General features: G+C 51.7%; 1 protein-coding gene across 5 annotated transcripts in view; it reads right to left on the bottom strand.

Moving 5' to 3' along the window:
- The window catches only part of Arhgef10 (Rho guanine nucleotide exchange factor 10), a 90,189-nt gene that overhangs the window by 56,872 nt on the left and 14,046 nt on the right, over positions 1 to 19,271 (bottom strand). For 3 of the 5 annotated variants that reach the window (XM_029531835.1, XM_021218795.2, XM_029531834.1), the window contains 8 exons: positions 15,408 to 15,593; positions 14,102 to 14,383; positions 12,019 to 12,082; positions 10,194 to 10,270; positions 8,094 to 8,150; positions 5,600 to 5,763; positions 3,477 to 3,593; positions 1,066 to 1,180 (listed from right to left, as the gene is read on the bottom strand). In XM_029531835.1, coding sequence (XP_029387695.1) covers positions 1,066 to 1,180; positions 3,477 to 3,593; positions 5,600 to 5,763; positions 8,094 to 8,150; positions 10,194 to 10,270; positions 12,019 to 12,082; positions 14,102 to 14,383; positions 15,408 to 15,593 — 1,062 coding nt within the window. The remainder of the gene's footprint in view (positions 1 to 1,065; positions 1,181 to 3,476; positions 3,594 to 5,599; positions 5,764 to 8,093; positions 8,151 to 10,193; positions 10,271 to 12,018; positions 12,083 to 14,101; positions 14,384 to 15,407; positions 15,594 to 19,271) is intronic. The other 2 variants (XM_021218797.2, XM_029531833.1) reach the window with 1 other exon arrangement.

Below are 19,271 nucleotides of genomic sequence, written 5' to 3'. Positions count from 1 at the left end.
AGGAACACCCGGACTAAACTCTTGACTCAGGCCAAGCTGCTGATCTGGCAGCTTGGGAAGTAGAGACAGGTGGCTGGTTTAGGGACATACCTTTGAGCCTCTGCACCCCTTTCCTACCCACGCTCCCATCCAGAGCCAGAGCTCTGCCATCTATCCCTGAAGGCCTCGCCAGCCTTCGAGTCCTAGCTGGGATCTCAATTCCCAGGAGTGGTGGTCCCTGACCTGCCTCTAACCAAAGGATCTCCCACCTACAGCCCAGTGACAGCATTCAGTGTCACACAGGCGACAATGTTCAGTGAGATTTGGGGAAACTCAAGCATCATGATACCAGTCAGTCTCCCCTCACCGGCAAGAAGGATTCTGTGACCCCTGGGTAGATAGCTCCCCTGCTGACATGAGAGTCCTTGCAGAACAGCAAAGCTGGGAGAACCAATCTGTTATCAGTATGTCCTGCACTGGTCCGATTTGGGATGGGTGAAGAACCCAGAGAGGGTCCCAGCACTTGAGGGCTATAGAGAAGGGCCATGGTGGAGCAACAGGGAGCATGAACTAGCCTCTGGTGCAGTGGTTCTCAATTTGAGGGTCACGGCCCCACTGGGGGAATCAAACAACCCTTCTACAGGAGTCACCAAAGACCATCAGAAAACAGGTATTTACATTACGGATCATAACAGATGCAAAACTACAGTTATAAAATAGCATTGAAAATAACATTTTGGTTGGAGGTCACCATGAACTGAGGAAGTGTATTAAAGCTTTGGGAAAGGTTGAGGACCATGGCTCTCAAGAAGAGGCAGCAGGAGAGTCAGCTGATCACAACGACTCCCTTAATTCTCTGATTTTGTTGTGTGCAGCCCTTTATGTATTCTGCCAGGGAGTTTCCATACTCTGCAGCTAGGTGGGGGCCTTTGGGGGCAACCCATCCTTCATTTTGGGTGGAGGGGGAGTCTCCCTGCTGAGGGGAAGAGGGCAGGAACTTTCCATGCTGCCTCCTCACAAGAGTCGGTGCCGTAAGGGAAGGGGAAAGGGAGCCAGGCTCATGCTACACAGGGATTGGCCCCAGACCTTGAGAGACCAAGGACCTGGTCCTGATGAAGGAGCGGCCTCTCTTCACAGCGGCCTTGGTCTTCTCCAGCCCATCTCTGGTGCCTTCCTTGGCTGCCTTCATAAGCTTCTGCATCTGTAAAACAGAAGCAAACGAGTCGGGCGCTGCAATCGCCCACACGGTGCTACCCGATGTGACTTTAAAAGAATACTGTCAAGTCGTCTGGGTCTAGACATTACCTGGAATGAGCTTTTCAATTTGGGGGAGGCGTCTTGGTTATATTCAGTATATATGTGTTTGTGGTTCTGGGATACTTTTGATTTTGATTTTGATTTTCTTTCTTTCTGCTTTTTTGTTGTTAAAGACAAGCCCTTCATTGGCAGTGTTCAAAAACCTTCCAGCTACATCAAAGCCTCCCCCCCCCCAATCTTTTCCAAACTCAGGGACCTTTGAAGAGTGGCAGAGAGTCGAGTGCCCCTAATCCAAGGACAGAAGAGCTAACTGCATGCTCAGGCCTTTAAACAAGCTTCTGGATGTTCTCCACAATGGGTCCTTCCTGCCGTGTCCTAGGTTAAAACTACACCCAGTTGTTCAGAAGGGTAAGACAGAGTCACGGATAGACAGACAGTGGGCTGAGGCTGGCCCAGGGGGTAGGAAGACAGCCAAACCCTCTGTGGGAACAAAAACCAGAAAGACAACCCATACAGGTTGAGTTCACTGGCCCTGGTTTCCTCCAGCCAGGGCTGTGATTTAACGGTCAAATGTAAGCCACAGGTGTCCAGGAGTGGCTTGGCACAGCTACCATCTCATTTCTTACTTTATAAACAGCTGGCACTGAAGGCATTGGCAGAGGACACTGGGTGTCCTTTCAGAGAAAGACCAAGAGGCTGTTGAACAAACAAATCAGTGTGTCAGCAAGCCCACATCAACCCTCAGCAGGCTGCCGTGGCAACCAAGCCTGAAGCTCCCGCCCTCTGCTACCTGCTCTGGACCACTTCCTCCAGGAGATGAGAGTCATGACTGGTTGTGTATGGAAGGGTCTATCCTGAAGGCCCTCACATCCCAATGCAGACATGGCTTTCTACTCAATGACCGTTCAGCACAGCTCTATTTAACCCCCAGCCTACACTTCCAATCCAGCACCCCAACGCAGATTTCCATCCCTTTTCTAACAGATGGAACTTTAAAGTGACTCAGCCCACACATGACCTTAACCTATTGGGATGTCAACAGCTAGCTCTTTGAGCTCACGGCAGGTACCGTTCCTCTTGACCCAACCATAGGCAACTGCACCTCAGTCCCACTTGACCACATCAGAATAATCAGAGGAATGCAGCCTGGGGGCAGGTGGGACCCTCTAGACCCCAAAGCTTGCCTCTATGTTAGGAAGAAAAGACTAAATTCCAGGAGCTAGTTAAGGAGGCTCACCCAAGGCTCAACCCGGATGCTGGGCTCTTACTTTTCATGCTCCTAGCGCTTGTTCACATCTTTGGACCTGCCAACCACAATCATTCACACATTCCTAAGCTGGACCGAGCTGGACGTGTGCAGCACGCTACCCCACCCAGCAGAGAGCCCACAGCTCCCGGGAAAATCCCAGATCCCATGGATCTGCATCTGTCTTCTTACTGCCCTGCCGGGAACCAACCAGGTGCTGGCCGAACAGTGACATGCCCCCCATGGGAAGGCAGCTCTTCAGAAAACCTGGTGTCTAGAGGCTGAAGGGTGGAGCCACTGCCTGCCCAGGGCTGGCTCCAAAGATCTCTAGCTCTTGTGAAATCCCATCTAACACATGAATAAGTCTCATGTTACCAAAGGATGGAGAGACGGCAGAAGTTACTTGACAGTGCCCTTTTAAAACACATCTCAGAGGACTAAGATATGCAAACCCAGTAGTTCTCAAACTTTTGGCCTAGGAGCCCCTTAAACTCCACAGTCATGTTCACTAGTAGATTGGAGCTGGAAATGGAGCCCAGGGCCTTGCTAGGTACTTGCGCTCTTAAAGACCACCAAATGCCTTGATAGCTTTCGTTTGTATTTTATTAGTCTATTGTGTTTGAGTTAAAATTGGTAACAACTTTAAATTTTATATTGATGGGTTCTTAGAAGATAATCAGTCTATTGCATTTTACATTAAATAACACAATTATAAGAAGTGATTCTATTTTCCAAACCAAAAATCGGTATTTATTTCTCATGTTTGGGAATCTCCCAGACACTGCTGATTCCACACTCCATCTGTGGGTGACGTCCCACATAGCAAGCGCCTGGAAGCTTCCTCCGTGCACTTGTGAGAGAACAAGTCCAGAGGTCATTAACGATGGCCCTGGAAATGCTCAGGTGGCCCCGGGAGCCCTGGGCCAGGCTTTGAGAACCACTGCCTGCTCTGGACCACGTGCTCACTGCAGAGGGTAAGGAGGAGCCACACTACCTTCCGCTCCTGCCTCTGCTTTGCCTGCTGAATCTCCATGGCTCCCACCGTACTGGCCACCAAGCCTCTCATCTTTTCCTCACAGTGCGCCTTAAAGCGGGTTAGGTCATGAGAGAGCTGTAGCACAAAGAGATACGCTTTTTTCAGGACGGGCTCTGTGGGTCCCCAGAGGCTATCCAGTGTGAAGGATGTGGTGCCTTCTGGCTGGAGGCCACCACCTGCTCTGCTTGACCCGAGGTAAAACATGCGTGAGTAAAGCGTGCGAGAAGGATGTGCGCTCCTTCCACCGGCAGGCAGGCGGCATGCGCTCCGGGGAAGAGCAGAGTCGGTAGATGGATAGAACGATCTATGTAAGATCATTTGCTTATATCTCCGGGAGACAAGACCCGGCACTCAGGACCCTGCTGGAGTGCGGTTGCTCTAGGGCACTTTCAATCATGTTCAACAGAGAGCTGATACTACTTTAACAACTCGAGTTTTCAAAACATGACCCATTCCTCTGGAAAGCCTAATCTGCATGCACCTCTGTGTCGGACAGGCCTAGGTCACAGGGACCCCTCTCCACAGCCCCATCCTCCAAGCGAGAGCCGAGGGCTCTGCACCCCTCCGCACCTCCCCACGCTCGTAGGCAGTTTCCCACTGGCGTCTCTGGAGCTTCTCCTAGCAACAAGGGGCTGCTGAGCCACCTGCCGTCCTCGCTGGCATTTCTGGAGGCTTGACAGTAACTATGAGTCCACCTTGAGGGCGACCAGAGCATCCCCATTAGCACTGCCAGACTGGATGCCATCTGCCCAAGTCAATCAAACAAACGGGCCTCAAGTGTTCGCTGCGACACAGGGTCCTAGGCACCCTGGCTGCTCCCCCTGCTGGGCTGCTCCCTCTGCAGGGCTACTCTTTAACGACCTTGTTTTGGGTTGGGAGTATCTGATAAGGCTTTATGCAAACAAATATTACTTAGTTACAAGTTCTCCTGGCTACAACTGCAGGTCCATCCCTGGACAGATCCCTGCTGTACTCTTGATCATTAAAAACAAAACAAAAAAAAGACCTATGATCCTGGAGAAAGCTTGGCCAAAAGCCCATCATGCTACTGTCCTTGGGTCTGAAATAAGTCAGAGGAAATGACAGTTCTCTTGTGACAACTTGCAGAGCTACAGTGACACAGAAACTTGGTCCAGCCCACAACCTCGGGCTGCTGGAGTCCCCGGGGGAGGCAGGCAGATGAGGAAGGTAATGGTTAACCTGTTACAAAGGCAGAGCCAGGTCTTAGAGGAGGACCTCACGTGGGCTGCCTGTGAGCCTCACACAGGAAGTGCTCAGACATCACCGTGACTGTACGCAGTCAGTCAATCCTTACACCCTGCCATAGGAAGTGCCACCAACAGGAGGGTGTCACACGCAATACTGATCCTGCCAGCCACAGAGAACTCCACATTCACCTCAGGCTATTGTCAGGGCCAGGAGTGCTCTCAGTAGGACATTCATTCTGAGGGCTTCTGTGTCCTTCCCTGGACTGTAACCTAAGACATTTTATGCCCCTGAACTAAACGTGGCTGCTCACCATCGCTCGTCTGCCCTTGGTCTTCGTTCAGCTCACCATGTAGTTGGTCACTGGCAGAGCAGTGGGGAGCAAAGCAGAGCTGGGCCAGCTCACTGTGCAGAAGGACTGCGGCTGCCAGACTGCAAGTTGGTGCCCACTGATACTTGTCTTCCCTTTTAACTTTGTCTCTGTGGGAAGTGGGGGTGTGTCTTTCTCTGTAGCCCTAGCTGTCCTGATACCACACTGCAGGCAGTCAGTGAACTCCCGAATGTCCTCCTACTTCAGCGTCCCAAGTGCTGGGATTGCACTTGTGCCAATGTGTGTGGCGTTTACCACCTTCTTAGATCCTGGACGGTGAACCTGGTCAGTACTGCAGAAGTGACCTTATGAGGGTGTAATGGCTGAACCCTCCTGTGCTTACCGACAGGAGACTACATCACCGCTGCTACCCTATGCTCTCCAAACTAACTACACTTGGATGTCTGGGGACTAGCCACGGAAGCGCGTGGCTCAAAACCCATTTCCAGTCCTGTTCCCAGGGAAGCAGGAGAGCACTTGTCTGTCACACAGACCAAGCACATACTTGCTTTTTATGGCTGCTGCGCAGGAAGGACCTGGGGATTCCGTTCTTGCCCTCCGAGTCGCTCGGCTCCTCGTAGCTTTCGAATTCGCTGGAACTCCACCCGTACTCCGGGGAGCTGTTTCCACCTTCATCGCCGTTCTCCACATCATCGTAAATCATTTCATCTGGGTGCACAGACCAAGGTGACAGCAAGTTTAAGTCTGAGCTCATGAGCCTGCTGAGTTACCAGAGGCTGCCCCAACCCTGTTCAGGAACAACGTGGACGCGGACGCTGCTAAGGGCACTAGCTCCCCAGTGGACCCTTCTCCGTGCGGGCAGTGACTGGAATCTGAAAATGCCTCGGGGACCCAGCACAACTGCAGCAAATAAGATGAAAATATACTGAACAATATGCTGGCCATTATGAACTTTCCACAAAGGGAGGCCTTTGTATATGAGCTGTGCAAAGACTAGAGACACAGGTGAGAAGCAGGTAGAAAAGTGACCCAGAGGTGACAACTGATGGATGGGGGACCTAAGGATGATAGGTCGCTCTCTAAGTAGTGAATAGCTCTGTAAGCTGGGACACAAGGGAGGACTGCTTCTCCTACACTCTCCCCAGATGCTGAGCAGCCTGGGGATCGCACTGGGGCAGGGCCTCTGCATCTGGGTCAGGCACCCGATTCAGGAGCAGGCGATTCTCACAGGAGGCGTGCAATCTCACTGAACGATTTCAGTCAGCTGATCTACAGTTTTGACTGTTTTACAAACAGATGCTCCCGGTTCCTCCACTGAATCCACCTTCCCTCTCTCCTTCCATTCTCCGCTTTTGTCCCTATAAATGTTACAAGTCCATTCCTGCCACTTGTCGGAGACCAGCCAGCCTTTGGTTTTTCCAGGCTCCCCCTTTCCTTCTGGGTTCTGTTTCCCACATTTCCCTGGTCCAGGCATCCTCTCTGCCGCCCTCGGATGCTGCCCTCCAAGGCACCAACTGATCTCACCACTTCTCAGTAAGTTTTGCACACAAGCCGTTATCTCAACAACTTTACTGCTACTGTAAACCTGTCCTGGACGGTTTTAAGATTACTAAAGGCAAACTATGTTGTGATTTTTTCAGTCCGATTTCATCTTTGACAGAGTTTTGAAGATAATAGTACAACTATTTTTTTGTAAAGCGGTTTTAAATGTCTAAATAATTGTCATTCATTCATTCATTCATTCATTCCTTGTCATGCTCAGAATTGAACCCAGGACCTTGTGCACTCTGCCACTGCACTTATATTCCCAGCCCTTTATCTTTATTATTATAATACTGATTACCCATCGTGCCTTGATCTCATTCTGCAAGTCAGCTAGTGCAACAGCTAATGGCTTATCGGTTAGACTGGCTACCCCTTTATTCTGGTTACCATCACACTTCTCCCCCACACGTTTGCTTCCACGTTGTCCATGTCCCTCACGTATCCTTCCTGTTACGCTCCGTGGCCGGGGTTGCTGTCCAATCTGAAAACCTCGACAGGCAGCCGGGTCGAGTTTATAGTGCCTCAATGTTAATATAAACCATGTTGGGACCCACTCTGCAATCTTCCCTCACGCTACCTGCCATTTTCTTCTTCATGTATAACCCCCTACTTTCAACCAGGTTGGTTTTGTCCACTGGTTTAGAAGTTCAACAATGTACTTCTATGCCTGTCATAGACACACCATACCCTTCATTGCCAAACATACCCACAAAACACGAAGAACTCGAAAAGCAACCAACGTCTGCCGGAAATGGCCCGATTCCCCACGACAAGACCGCAGCTTTGGGGGGTCAGCCCACCTGCAAACCGACCAGCGCTGTCGGCTGTCATGACTGATGCCCTGTGGCTCACCACAGGCCTGCCAGCTGCTGTGCTCGCCTCTTCTACTGTTTCCTTCTGCCTCTGTATCCTTTCCCTGGGGTCTAACACTGCTTCTGCAGCCCGGGAGGACGAACCCAAGCCTCCGACTGCCGCGGCTGACTACATGGATTGCGCTTGTCCGGATGTGGGAGCTGTAAGAATTGCCTCTCTCTCCCAGCCACCCGGTGGCCTGGCATCTCCTCCCGAAGCTCTCGGCGGCTCATCTTCTCCCTTTGCTGCTTTAAGACGGTTGTGGGGATCCGGTGCTCCATGGTTTCCATTTACGTCTGCCAAGTTCTAGATCCGTGTTCATCGAACCCTGCTTTAGGCTTGTGTCTCTACAGTCCTTCGGCTTATATTTTCCTTTAGATCTAGAGGCCTTGCCCTGACTCTCTGTATGTCCCCATTTGCATCACGTCTTAGTCATGTGCTGTGCATCTTTCTCGTGTACTGGGTGCTGTGAATGAGCATACCAGCATTCAGTTGCACCATACGAGACAAGCACCAAGGACATGAGGCCGAAAAGCACGCATGCTGGGCCCAGGGGACCGCATGCTCACTCTAGCTGCTTTTGCACCCAGATTGAGAACTGCTAAACTAGACCTACAACTCTGGTCTAGACATGATCAAACCTGGTTCAGAGTCTGAGTTTTCCCTCGGAACGTCATCGTAAATTGCTTCCTCTGGATCTGCAAAATAAGGGAAGATGTGTGGTTTTTACAAAAAACTGGCCAGAACTGACGAGTGTGATATAAGGGAAGATGTGTGGTTTACAAAAAACTGAGCAGAACTGACAAGTGTGATGTAAGGGAAGATGTGTGGGTTTACAAAAAACTGGCCAGAACTGACGAGTGTGATGTAAATGTCCTAAGGCCAGTCTCCCCGTGTTATAAATATCCAATGGGTTCCAGCAGAGGTGGCCGGCCGCTGCTGGGCCAGAAGAGGACACTCTGAATGAGAGCTTCAGCTCTAAACAGAAGATGTGAAATCTGACCAATGGGAGGGAGTTCACGGTTTCCAGGCCCATTTAATCTACAACTGTGTATCACTTCGTAGCTCTTTTGAACAGGTTTAAGCCTGTAGGGTTCAGATGTCCTGATGCACTGGAATACAAAGGTGGTACACAAGCCTTAGGAATAAAAGACTCCATTGGTGCCATATGGCATGGGACTCCACTGGGCTGTGTGTAGGGTTCACACCCTGGGGGTGAGAAGCCACCATTGCCAGAAATGCCTTGATTGCATGGGACCAGTTTCCTCCTATGTTATGGGAACCTGAGTGTTCTGTGAGTAAGTGTTCTTGACGTGAGTGTGTGTGTGTGTGTGTGTGTGTGTGTGTGTGTGTGTGTAGTGGGGGGTTATATAAAAATGTCATATACCCTGTAAGATGATCACACTGGACCACCTATAACCTTGAGGCTCATCTGAATATGTGAAATACCTACGTGCCTCATGTGGAAACATGCTTCAGAAAAAGTCTTTTGAAGTTGGTTTTGTGTTACCCTCTGTGGAAGAACACTCAACCATAGTATATTACCATACTCAAATACACGGGAGACAGACTATTAAGGAACTGTCCCCCACACATAGCTCCGTTACCAATCACCATGGGGACCAAGTCTGGTCTGTACTCCTGAGGTGGTAGGGGCAGCTGGCATACACCACTAACACCTGTGCAACTGTGGCCAGAAAAGATTTCTCCTCCCAAGACAGGGCTGGGTAGTGTAAGCCCTAGGGTTGCTTTTGAGCAGTAAATTATTTGGAGAGAGAGAGAGACAGACACAGAGAGAGAAAGAGACAGAGACACAGAGACAGAGACAGAGACAGAGACACAGACAGACAGAGACAGACATAGACAGACAGAGAGACATTCAAGAGAAACCAAGAGACCATTCAAGAGACCAAGACAGAGACAGACACACAAAAGAAATAGAGACAGACAGACAGACTCAGGAGCGCAGAAGAAATCTGGACAGTGGACACTGGGAATAAGGCTGTTGGTACATAACAAGATGCTGATGGATTCTTGTGATGGGGAGTCAGCTGCTCCCCTAAAGCCACCACAATCACCCTAGAACCTGTTAGTCACAGTTATGGCAAAACAAAACTTTCCAGAGGAGACTAGAACTTGGAGGCAGCTAAGGCGGTTTGAGTTTTTGGGCCAATCATATTTAAGAACTACCCAGAAATAGGGAGCTACCGAGTAATAAAAGGCATAATCTTTACTTCCTTAAACATCAAAACACAAGGGACTGTCTTAAAAACATCTCAGTTTTTAAACAACTGTGGAACCCGAGACCTATATGCCCCCACCCCATCATTGCCCCGAGGGTAATTCCAGACGAAGACACTCTAGTGGCGACCCAATCGAGAAGCTTCTCCCGGTGTCTCAATAGAGAATGGCTGACCAGGGCAGCAGGTCAGAGCATTAGCTCCCCACCATACAGTGAAGCCAGTTTGTATTAGGAAGAAATGGGGGTGGGGGAGTGGGGAGGCAGGGAGCTGGGAGGACTGGGGGGGGGGAGCTAAGTGCTCCATGCAGAGTTGTGACCTCCTCAATGCAAAGCAAGCGGCCACTTTAGAGTCCCAGGGAGACTTCTATACACAGGCCTTTGTTAGCATTTAAGTAAAGGAAAACATTTTAAGGCTTCAGGTTTCCAGGAAAGGAAACCCACAGCCACCTTCTGGCAGGACCTGTAGGTGCTTGGGGGTCCCTGGGCTGGTGGCACTTACTTTCCATCCATGCTGTGTTGGCAGGGTCGGCTGCCCATCGGGCCAGGGCACTGCCTTCTTGGCTGCCTTGTTCACCACTGGAAGGAAAGGCATCATGAATTGAGAGCAGAGCAGAGCACAGGAGTCTCTTAGGGGGTGATGGGGCTGAGTGACCTATAGCACCCATGTGTGCGCACACACTACTGTGTCTGCTGTGGGTCTTCCCAGGCACAACTGTAAGAGCCCCAAGTCCAAGTTTACACACTTGAAGTCTATCAGCCGCCACACGATTCCCAGAAAGAGCAGGCAATTTACAACTTAGTGTCTACTAAGGCTCCACTTAGCGTATTCTAACATTTCGTGTGTCCGGGTTAACTCTGGGAGAACTGTTAACAGCAGAAAGGGAGACCGTGGAGGGGAGACATATTAGATGTGTGTGGATGTGTGCCCGGACGGAGTCAGGGACTGGTCCTGTGCTTAGTGACTGATGAGGAAGGGGACAGCAGACAGGTAAGGGCATGTCCACAGGGCCCAGAGAGGAAATGGTCAGATGCTTGGCAGGCCGCTGGGGAGTGAGGCGTGGTGCAGCAGACACCCACAGATGTGCACACAGGGCAGACATGGTCCTCTGCTGACCTGAGGGATGCTGACATAGGGAAGGGAGGGCTCTTTCACTTTTTCCAGTATGTGTACACATGTGCACATTTGTGTCTGGGTGTACATGCATGTTGTGAGCAGAGGCCACACACTGACATGTGTACATTTGTGTCTAAGTGTACATACATGTTGTGAGTGGAGGCCACACACTGACATGTGCACATGTGTGTCTGGGTGTACATGCATGTTGTGCAAGGAGGTCACACACTGACATGTGCACATGTGTGTCTGGGTGTACATGCATGTTGTGAGTGGAGGCCACACACTGACGTGCACATGTGTGTCTGGGTGTACATGTTGTGAGTGGAGGCCACACACTGACATGTGCACATGTGTGTCTGGGTGTACATGCATGTTGTGAGCGGAGGCCACACACTGACATTGGGTGTCTTTCCATCACTCACTACTTTATTTTATGAGATGGTATGTCTTACATGGAGGCCGCTGATTTACCTAGAGAGGCAGCAAGCCCCAAGGCATTCTCCTGCCTCCACCTCCCCAGTGCTGGGATTACAGGTTTGTGCCCTGAACCCGGTTTTTATGAGGGTACTGAGGGTTGAACTCATGTCCTCACACCTGTGTGGCAAGCACTTTACTAAGTCCACCACCCCCACCCTGATTTAAGTTTGGGGCAGCAAGGTCTCACTATGTGGCCTAGTCTAGTCTAGAACTCATGACCCTTCTGTCGCTGTCTCCTCAGTGGGACTAATTACCAACCTCTAATCATGTTTAGAACTATGGTTTCTAAAAACTTGGCATTTGTGGGTCCCAAATTCTGCATTCCCACTAGGCAAAAAGTCCTTGTCATGGGCTTATTTCTTCCTAGAAATTCCAGTGATTTCTAGAATCTTAAGTTTGAGGGGCTTTAATCTAAAGGGAAGACACTGAGTGTTAAGACTGACCACAGCCATGCCGGTGTGACATGACTTGATGAATGGGAGGACACAGCTCTGGTCACCAACTCACAGCTTACACTGATGCTTCTGGAGTGTGTGGGGGGGGAGCAGGGGCACAAAGGGCGGGGCTTGGAGGTGGGGCTTGGAGGCTGTGGCACATGGAGGGCCCAGAGGTGGGTAGGACCCAAGGCAATAGCACCCCAAGTGTCTCCTGCAGCTGAGAATCCAGAGGGGGTGAGCCCAGCACTCAAGGAAAGGGCATAGCATGGGGGAGCCAGCGTCAGCAGAGATACCTGTGTGGAAGGTCCTCGGAGCTTAGGGAATTGCACTGCCCGTCTCCTGCAACTTCAGCTGCTTCTGTGAAAAGGAAAGATGGACAGTGTTTGACAGTTGGCTTCTGAACCTTAAATTATCTCACGCTTCCTTCTCATCAATGGGCAGATGAGCAAGGCCCGTCAAAGAGTAGGCTGGGAGAAGTGCAGTTGGAGCAGCCTGCTCAGAGGACGGGCTCGCAGGAGATGGTGCAGTCATCTGGCACAAGTGTGTGCATATGGCCTGCCCAGCATCCAATGGGCTGCCTCCCTGCTCAGCCAGCAGCAGAGGGCAACCCCTGGGGGTAGCTGACTGGATGATCTCGGGCAAAGGCTGGATTCCTGGGCTGGCAATGCCGCCCATGAAGAGCCCTCAGAAAAGGGCTTATTTTATGGGTAAGCAATAAGTAGTCACTCCCGACACTTTCCAACCACACACAAGCCTGCCGTAGGCCAGAAGGCTGAAACTAGTGCAGATGACATGGAGACCCCCAACCATGGGGACAGTGCTGTCCTGGCCACAGGGGCTGCAGCCCTGTAGTTGGATGCCAAACAGCACACGCAGCTGCCAGGCATGAAAACCTGGCCGGCAGCACACCACGCCCTGGCTACCCAAGCTTTCTGGACCGTGGCTGTGGTGAAGGAGCACTAGAACATTCACGGGCCTCCTGACCTAGATGTGGCGGACACTTTCCCGAGCCCACTAATCAGGAAGCTGTTCTCTGCAAGTCCCTGCTTCCAGGAATTAAGGTGAAAAGTGGGCCCTTTTCGTCGGGCAAGACGTGGGGGCTGGGGGGCAAGTGAGCATGTGCAGGAAGAGGCCAGTAGAGGGCCAATGGTGACCAGAGCTCTCCTCCAGAACACTTTAGGTGTCCAGGCCTAAAAGAAGGCTGCGTGTGGGGGACGACCCTGAGGATGTGGGTCCTAGGGAAAGCTCTGTGGAACACAGCCACCCCTCCTCTACGGCGGGACATGGGTACCGGTTTCCAGGGGCTGGCCCGCATCTCGGAACCCAGCCTCTCAGAGGGGTCTGTCTGCTGAGTGCTCCTGAACCAAAGCGAGGTGGTCCTCTTACACTTGGGGAGGCTCAGAGGATGCAGAATTCTGATATAGCGTTACAGGAAGAATTCAGCGAGGGTTCTTCACTTTACAGCTAATAACTGAGAAAACGCTCTTTAAAGAAAACTCCGTTGTGAATCCTGGAAACCATAGAGGGTTCTAAAGATAACTGTTTCCTGAAGAAATCAACCATATAAGCGCTGAGACTCGACCATGACCTGTATGCAGTGCATCTTAAAAAACAAGGGACTTTGCAGTCAAAGAAAATGTGTTCACATGCCGGGCATGTGGAACAGCTACACAGGGCAGCTGAGGCAGGGGAATGGTGAGTTCTTGATGCCTGGGCTATGGAGTGAGTTCAAGGCTAACCTGGACAGTTTAGCAAGACCTGGTCTCAAAATAGGAAGCCGAAAGGGCTGTGGATGTGGTTCACTGGCAGAGGACAATAGAGCATGCACAAGGCTCTAGTACTGAGTACTGAGCACTGAATATTGTACAGTACTCTAGTATTGATTGGGGGAAAGGAATCTATCATTTTAAAGTGATGAATAATTGAACACGCTTAATGTACTCTATTTGAAAATAATTTCAGAGGATTTAAAACAATTCATTTTGTGCATTAATCTGTGTATTTCCCATTTCACTATGTATAAGCAGCACTCTCTATGCCAGGACTGAAGGACAAGTGACTCTTTACCACAGACGGGGTTACGGAGACCCCATTCTGAGCTGTGTGGATTAGGGGGCGATGGGGCACTATGGACTCCAGAACAGTGACGGTAAGTTACAGAGAACACACAAGATCACATGAATTCTCCTGGTGTGCGGAGGCCTGAGGCACGAGAGCACACAGCTGTCTCAGACTTGTCACTTCACTGTACCCGGGTGGTTACTCATTTTCCAACACTGCAGACAACTACCATGATGGGAAAGGAAAGACCGGGCACAGATTTCTCAGCCGGTGTGTCCCGTCATCGCGTGAAGCTCTACGGGGCCACGCATGTACCTTCCTCCTCTACGGACTCGGCTCGGATGATGACAGGACTGGAGTAGGCAGGCAGCAGCAATGGCAGGTTGGAGGGGACTGCATAGCCGCAGGGCACAGGCACAGAATAACCACTGGGCACACGCAGCCCCACCCCTTCCTCCTCTGTGCTCGCGTCTGGAGATGGCGGCTGGTCCTCCTGGAGAGGCGTGATGTCGATGACAGAATACGGGTTCACTTTTGTGGGGACCACAAGTTTCGCAGGCTCTGCCTCGGGGGCAGGTTCGGATCCAGTTCCATTTCCTGAAGGACGGACGGAAGGACACTACTTAGCAAACAAGAGTGTCGGGCATGTATGTGGTTCCGGTGGCTGTAGCAAAGGCAGGGAAACCCTACACCTGTCCCCAGTGTCAGAACCCCCTCCACCCCCCTCACACAACATTCCCAGATCACCACAGGGGGCTGTGAGGCCCAGGTCCGTGGGGTACACCACGGAATGGGGAGTTGGTCTCACTTCTGGACACAGTAGAGACCCTGCACAGAGGTCCCCAGGACAATACATCAGATGAGAAGAAGAGTCAAAGAACCGCATGGAGAGACGTGGCCGGGGACGAAGGAGGGAGAAACTGGTCGTCAAACACGGTGGGCACAGTTGGGGCTAAGCAGCCTGCCTGGCTAATGAGCAGTGGCCCAGTCAAGTAACTCATCCCATTTTATGGACCGTGATGAAGTGGCAAGGGACATCTATTAGGCAATAGCAGGACATCTATCAGACAATAACAGGCATTTGTCTCTAAACTAGAAACTGGGGGAGGGGTTAGAGCAACAAGAATAGAAACTGAGGAGAGATGTTAGACAATAGAGCTTATTCGAGGGCATCACAGAGACCCTGGTGCCTATGGCCCCCTTGTCCTTGTCGTGATTTATATATGAAGCCCACCCCACCCCAAGGCTTACGGGCTGAAGGCTTGGTCCACAGCAGGTGTCATTATGAGGTATGACTACATCTTGATATCCCATGGGACACAGAGCTAAACGGACACCGGATGGTGAGACACCGGGCTGGAGGAAGGGGTCACTGGGGTTGCGCGTGGGAGTCTTTGAAGGCGCTACCTTGCCTCCTCAGTTTTCCTCTCTCAGTCTTCCTGAGCACCACCATGTGAACAGCTCTAGTTTGGTAAATGCTACAAACCCGGACCCTCTTTGAGTGCGAGCCCAGGCCAACCTCAGGGGTTTTGTTACAGGAAAGGAAAACCTCAGTCTTGTAAGCACAGAGGGGACAGGAAGCCTCTTGCAGGACCCAGGGCAGCATGGCCATGTGACTGACCTGCGGGGGACGCGTTTTCATCTGCATCTCCTACTTCAGCACCTCTCGTCCTATCATCGGAGGCGGCAGCGGCGGCAGAGGCAGACGGGACCTGCCTATCTGCTTCTGGAACCTCATCTCCGCTGTCAAAGTCAAATAATTCTCCCTCCTCTTCGTGGTTGCTGGTGTCACATTTCACTTGGTGTTCTGGAGTTTAAAATAACATAAGTCACAATGCCGATGTTTGTTTCTGCTTCCAGGAAGCCATTTGTAAGCTCCCTGTGCAGGGCTAACCAACCCAGGGGAGAAGGCAGGAGGAGGTGGAGAAGCTGAGCTCAGCTCCTGGGGAACCAGCTGGCGGCTAGAAAAGGCAGCAGGACTTTGGGTTGGCGTCAACGATTTCCCTTGGCAGGTCCTTCACCACAAGGTAGAAAAGAAAACAGGGGGAAAGGAGAAGAGAAAAGCATCTCTCACATCTGAAGTATGTGCCCTGACTTAGCTTCGAGGAAAATCTGGTCTCTTTGCCGTACTGCGGAGAGGACGGAGGAGAGGAGAAAGACTTGATTTACTAACCCCCCCCCCCCCCGCCCAGCCACAGGACAAGTCCACTGTCTTGCTAGTCACAATGACACACCTTAATCATCCCCTGGCAGAACGATGTGCCACGTAATGTCCAGCCCACAATTAGAATGGTGCCAAGCTGCTCTTTTGGCAGGGGTGGGGGAGAGAGAGCACTGCTGCGAAGAATGCGTTTTACTTCACTTAGGGTTTGTTGGGACGACAGGGTGTGTCTCTGCAGCAGAGCACTCACTAGCCAGCACCGCTCTGGATTTCCATCCCAGCGCTGGCTGCTTCTCTGTGTATGGGGTGGCATCTCTCCTGGATGAAAGGCATCTGCCACGTGATTATGGGGGCACCCCAAACCAGCTGGTGGGGTAGGGGATATACTGTAATCCATGAGCAGCATGGATGGAGAAGAATTGCAGGCAAGCATCGGCAGCTGTCCTGTCTTGCTTCAGGCAGTGAGATATTTGACTGAGGCAGAGCTGTCTGCCAGAGGGGACTTGCCTGTGTAATGGGAGATATGTGGATGAGGCCGTTCTCCACACTGGCCCCTGGTTTGCAGGAGGAACAGGAAGGGGGAGTATGAGACAGAGGTGTTGGCTTCTGGGTTTCACAGACGGTGGGATGAAGGGAAAGATAGTGCAAGCAAGATTCTTATTGAAGAGCCCTTCCTGGGGTCCAGAATCTTGGGAGCCCCCAGATAGAATCAGAGAGTGAAGGAGAGAGAGAGGGAGAGAGAGAGAGAGAGAGAGAGAGAGAGAGAGAGAGAGAGAGAGAGAGAGAGAGAGAGAGAGAGAGAGATGCTATTACTATTAACCCTTCAATCTGATGTTCAATACAGAGGAAGAGGAAGATCTCTGCTGATAGGAGCTGTAATAAATCTTTAACGGTGGGAGCAGGGACAGGAAACATGAAAACCGGGCAACACTCTGCCCCTGAGCTGCTTTAACTGGCAAACACTCTCAAGCTAGGAGCCAGGAGCCTTTCAGAGAAACCTGGAAATATAACCACCCATCCGCCTTGAAACAAAAGCCAAGCGTCCTGGGGCAATCGGAGGGAGATAGTTGCCTGGCGCGCCATCTCACGGCCATTAGGGAGGCTTGGTTAGTGCTGGTTCCTGTGAGCATCGCGGACTGGGAGACAGAGTTATCAGAGGATGGGTAAGTGTCATGGGGCAACCAGACCCAAGCCTGGCAACGCTGGACACCCACCTACCAGAGCTGATAGGACACTGTTGACGGGAGAGCTAAGAAACTGGTTGGTTCAGGCGGGGGCCCTGGGACTGCTTGCAGGGCTGCAGTGGCCTTGCTGCGAGTGAGCTTCACACTAGGATGCAATCTTTACAAGGTAGGAGAGGCTCTGGTGGATCCGAGGAGTGCGGACGGGCATGTCAGTCGGGCTCATGAAACATGACAGCAGTCAAAACAAAAGGAATGGCAAGCAGAACAGACAAGTGGGCCGCCCAGGTCATCCCAACGCAAACGTGGCGACTCTGTGCCAACCCAGAGGTCCCAGCGGCAAAATTAGCAGGAAGCAAAGGACTGCGCTGGGGAGCTTCCGGAAGACCTGAGTGCTGGGACAGCCGTCTGTGGACGCCATAAACGACCCAACAGTACTGCTTGACCCCGGGGTGGAGTGTGACCCCCTACCCCGCCAAAGTATGGGTTGTGCATTTGTAGGGAAGTATATTCGGCGGGGGAGGGGAGATTGCCCATCCAACCTGGGACTCTTCCGGCAGCAGCCAAGCGTGGCTGAGGGAAAGGCAATCAGGGCAGCGCTGGTCTGAAGCCTGCCGGAACCAGAACTCCAACAGCGGGGCAAAACTGGCCCTCAGAGGCAGGAAAGTGTGCAGGGAGCCCTGGGGTAGCGACAGAGCCCCAGGATGAGGAGCCAGGATGGCTCACGGAGATGATGATAGAGGAGGTGTGGAAGAGGTGATGTCTCCCACCCACACGACCCGGGCTCTGTGTTGTTCTTCACAGAAAACAACTCGGATGAGAAGTCCTGGGTCCCGTGTTATACCAGACATTACTAAAGTGACTCTGTGACCTTACTAAAGTGTCACCTTTGCAGTCTAAGACTTTGCAGTCTGGCCCCTGCTTGAAGAGATACAGAGGTCTGCCTCCCTCAGCCCACCACCACCAAGAGGTTTCTAGCTCACATCCTCACAGCGCTGCTGGAGCCCAGTGGTTGGGACAGAGCGAAGCTGTTCTTGCCACAGCACTGCAGTGGCTGTGTCACCAGGTAATGAATGATACCCACCCCTCTGTCATCCTCTCCTGTCTCCTCACTCCTCACAACCGACTCCTCCTCTTCCCAATCACTCCTCTGTGCACTTTCATGGTGTATGTGTGTGTGTGTGTGTGTGTGTGTGTGTGTGTGTGTGTGTGTGTGTGTAGGTGTGACCCAGTGAGCACTGTTAGGTTGTACACCACTGAATAAAAGCTCTCTCCCCACTAGCAGTTGTCAGTGCCTACAAATCCTCGTGCAACAGTGAAGCTTGAACTTATTTTCATATCCTATATTTCCAGAAGCCCAGAATGTGAACTTCTAGCCTGAGCTGTCACCTGCACTGGAATCTCCCTGTGGTGGCAGTGGTCACTGCCTCTGCACTGGAATCTCCCTGTGGTGGCAGTGGTCACTGCCACTGTACTGGAAACTCCCTGAGCAGGCAGTGGTCACCATTTCTTCACTGGAATCTCCCTGTGGTGGCAGTGGTCACTGCCTCTGCACTGGAATCTCCTATCGACCCATCTCACTACACCTTGGCCTTTCAAGGTGTCTCCACGTCTTAGATGCTCTTTGGAAACAGCTGTATGCGTGTATTTGTGACTTTCCGGTGTTAATACATAGGTCTGGAGCTCCCCTACAATAGACAGGGAGGGGCAGAAGGGACAGAGAGCCAAGTAGCAAACGTAAGCCCCTTCCAGGCCACACCTGCAGGGTCCTAGACACAGGAATGGCCAGCCTCGTATGGCTGGGCTTTCTCACAGTTACTGCCCACCCTAACCTGCAGACCATGCTGTGAAGATTCTAGCACCCACCTCTTCCTTCATCTGTAGGGTGGGTACCAGTATCCCTGATAGCCCTTTTGTCAAGGGCACCGTTCTGACGTGATCACAAAAGAAACCAACCAGTGGACCGTCCTCTGTGTCTATCCCCTGAGCAGATAGAGGATGCCGCCCAGTTTGGCCTTGAACTGCCCACAGGGAAGGAAGCAGGGAAGAACACTGGCACAGTCTGCTGCCAGTCTGCTCTCAGTGCTCAAGAGCTTGCCAGTTCCTGAGGGAACTTGACTGGTAGGCAGGGTGTATTCCCAAA

This window comes from Mus pahari, chromosome 19 (genome assembly GCF_900095145.1).
Source record: "Mus pahari chromosome 19, PAHARI_EIJ_v1.1, whole genome shotgun sequence".
Classification (NCBI taxonomy): Eukaryota; Metazoa; Chordata; class Mammalia; order Rodentia; family Muridae; genus Mus; species Mus pahari.
This window is presented reverse-complemented; position numbering and strand designations above follow the sequence as displayed.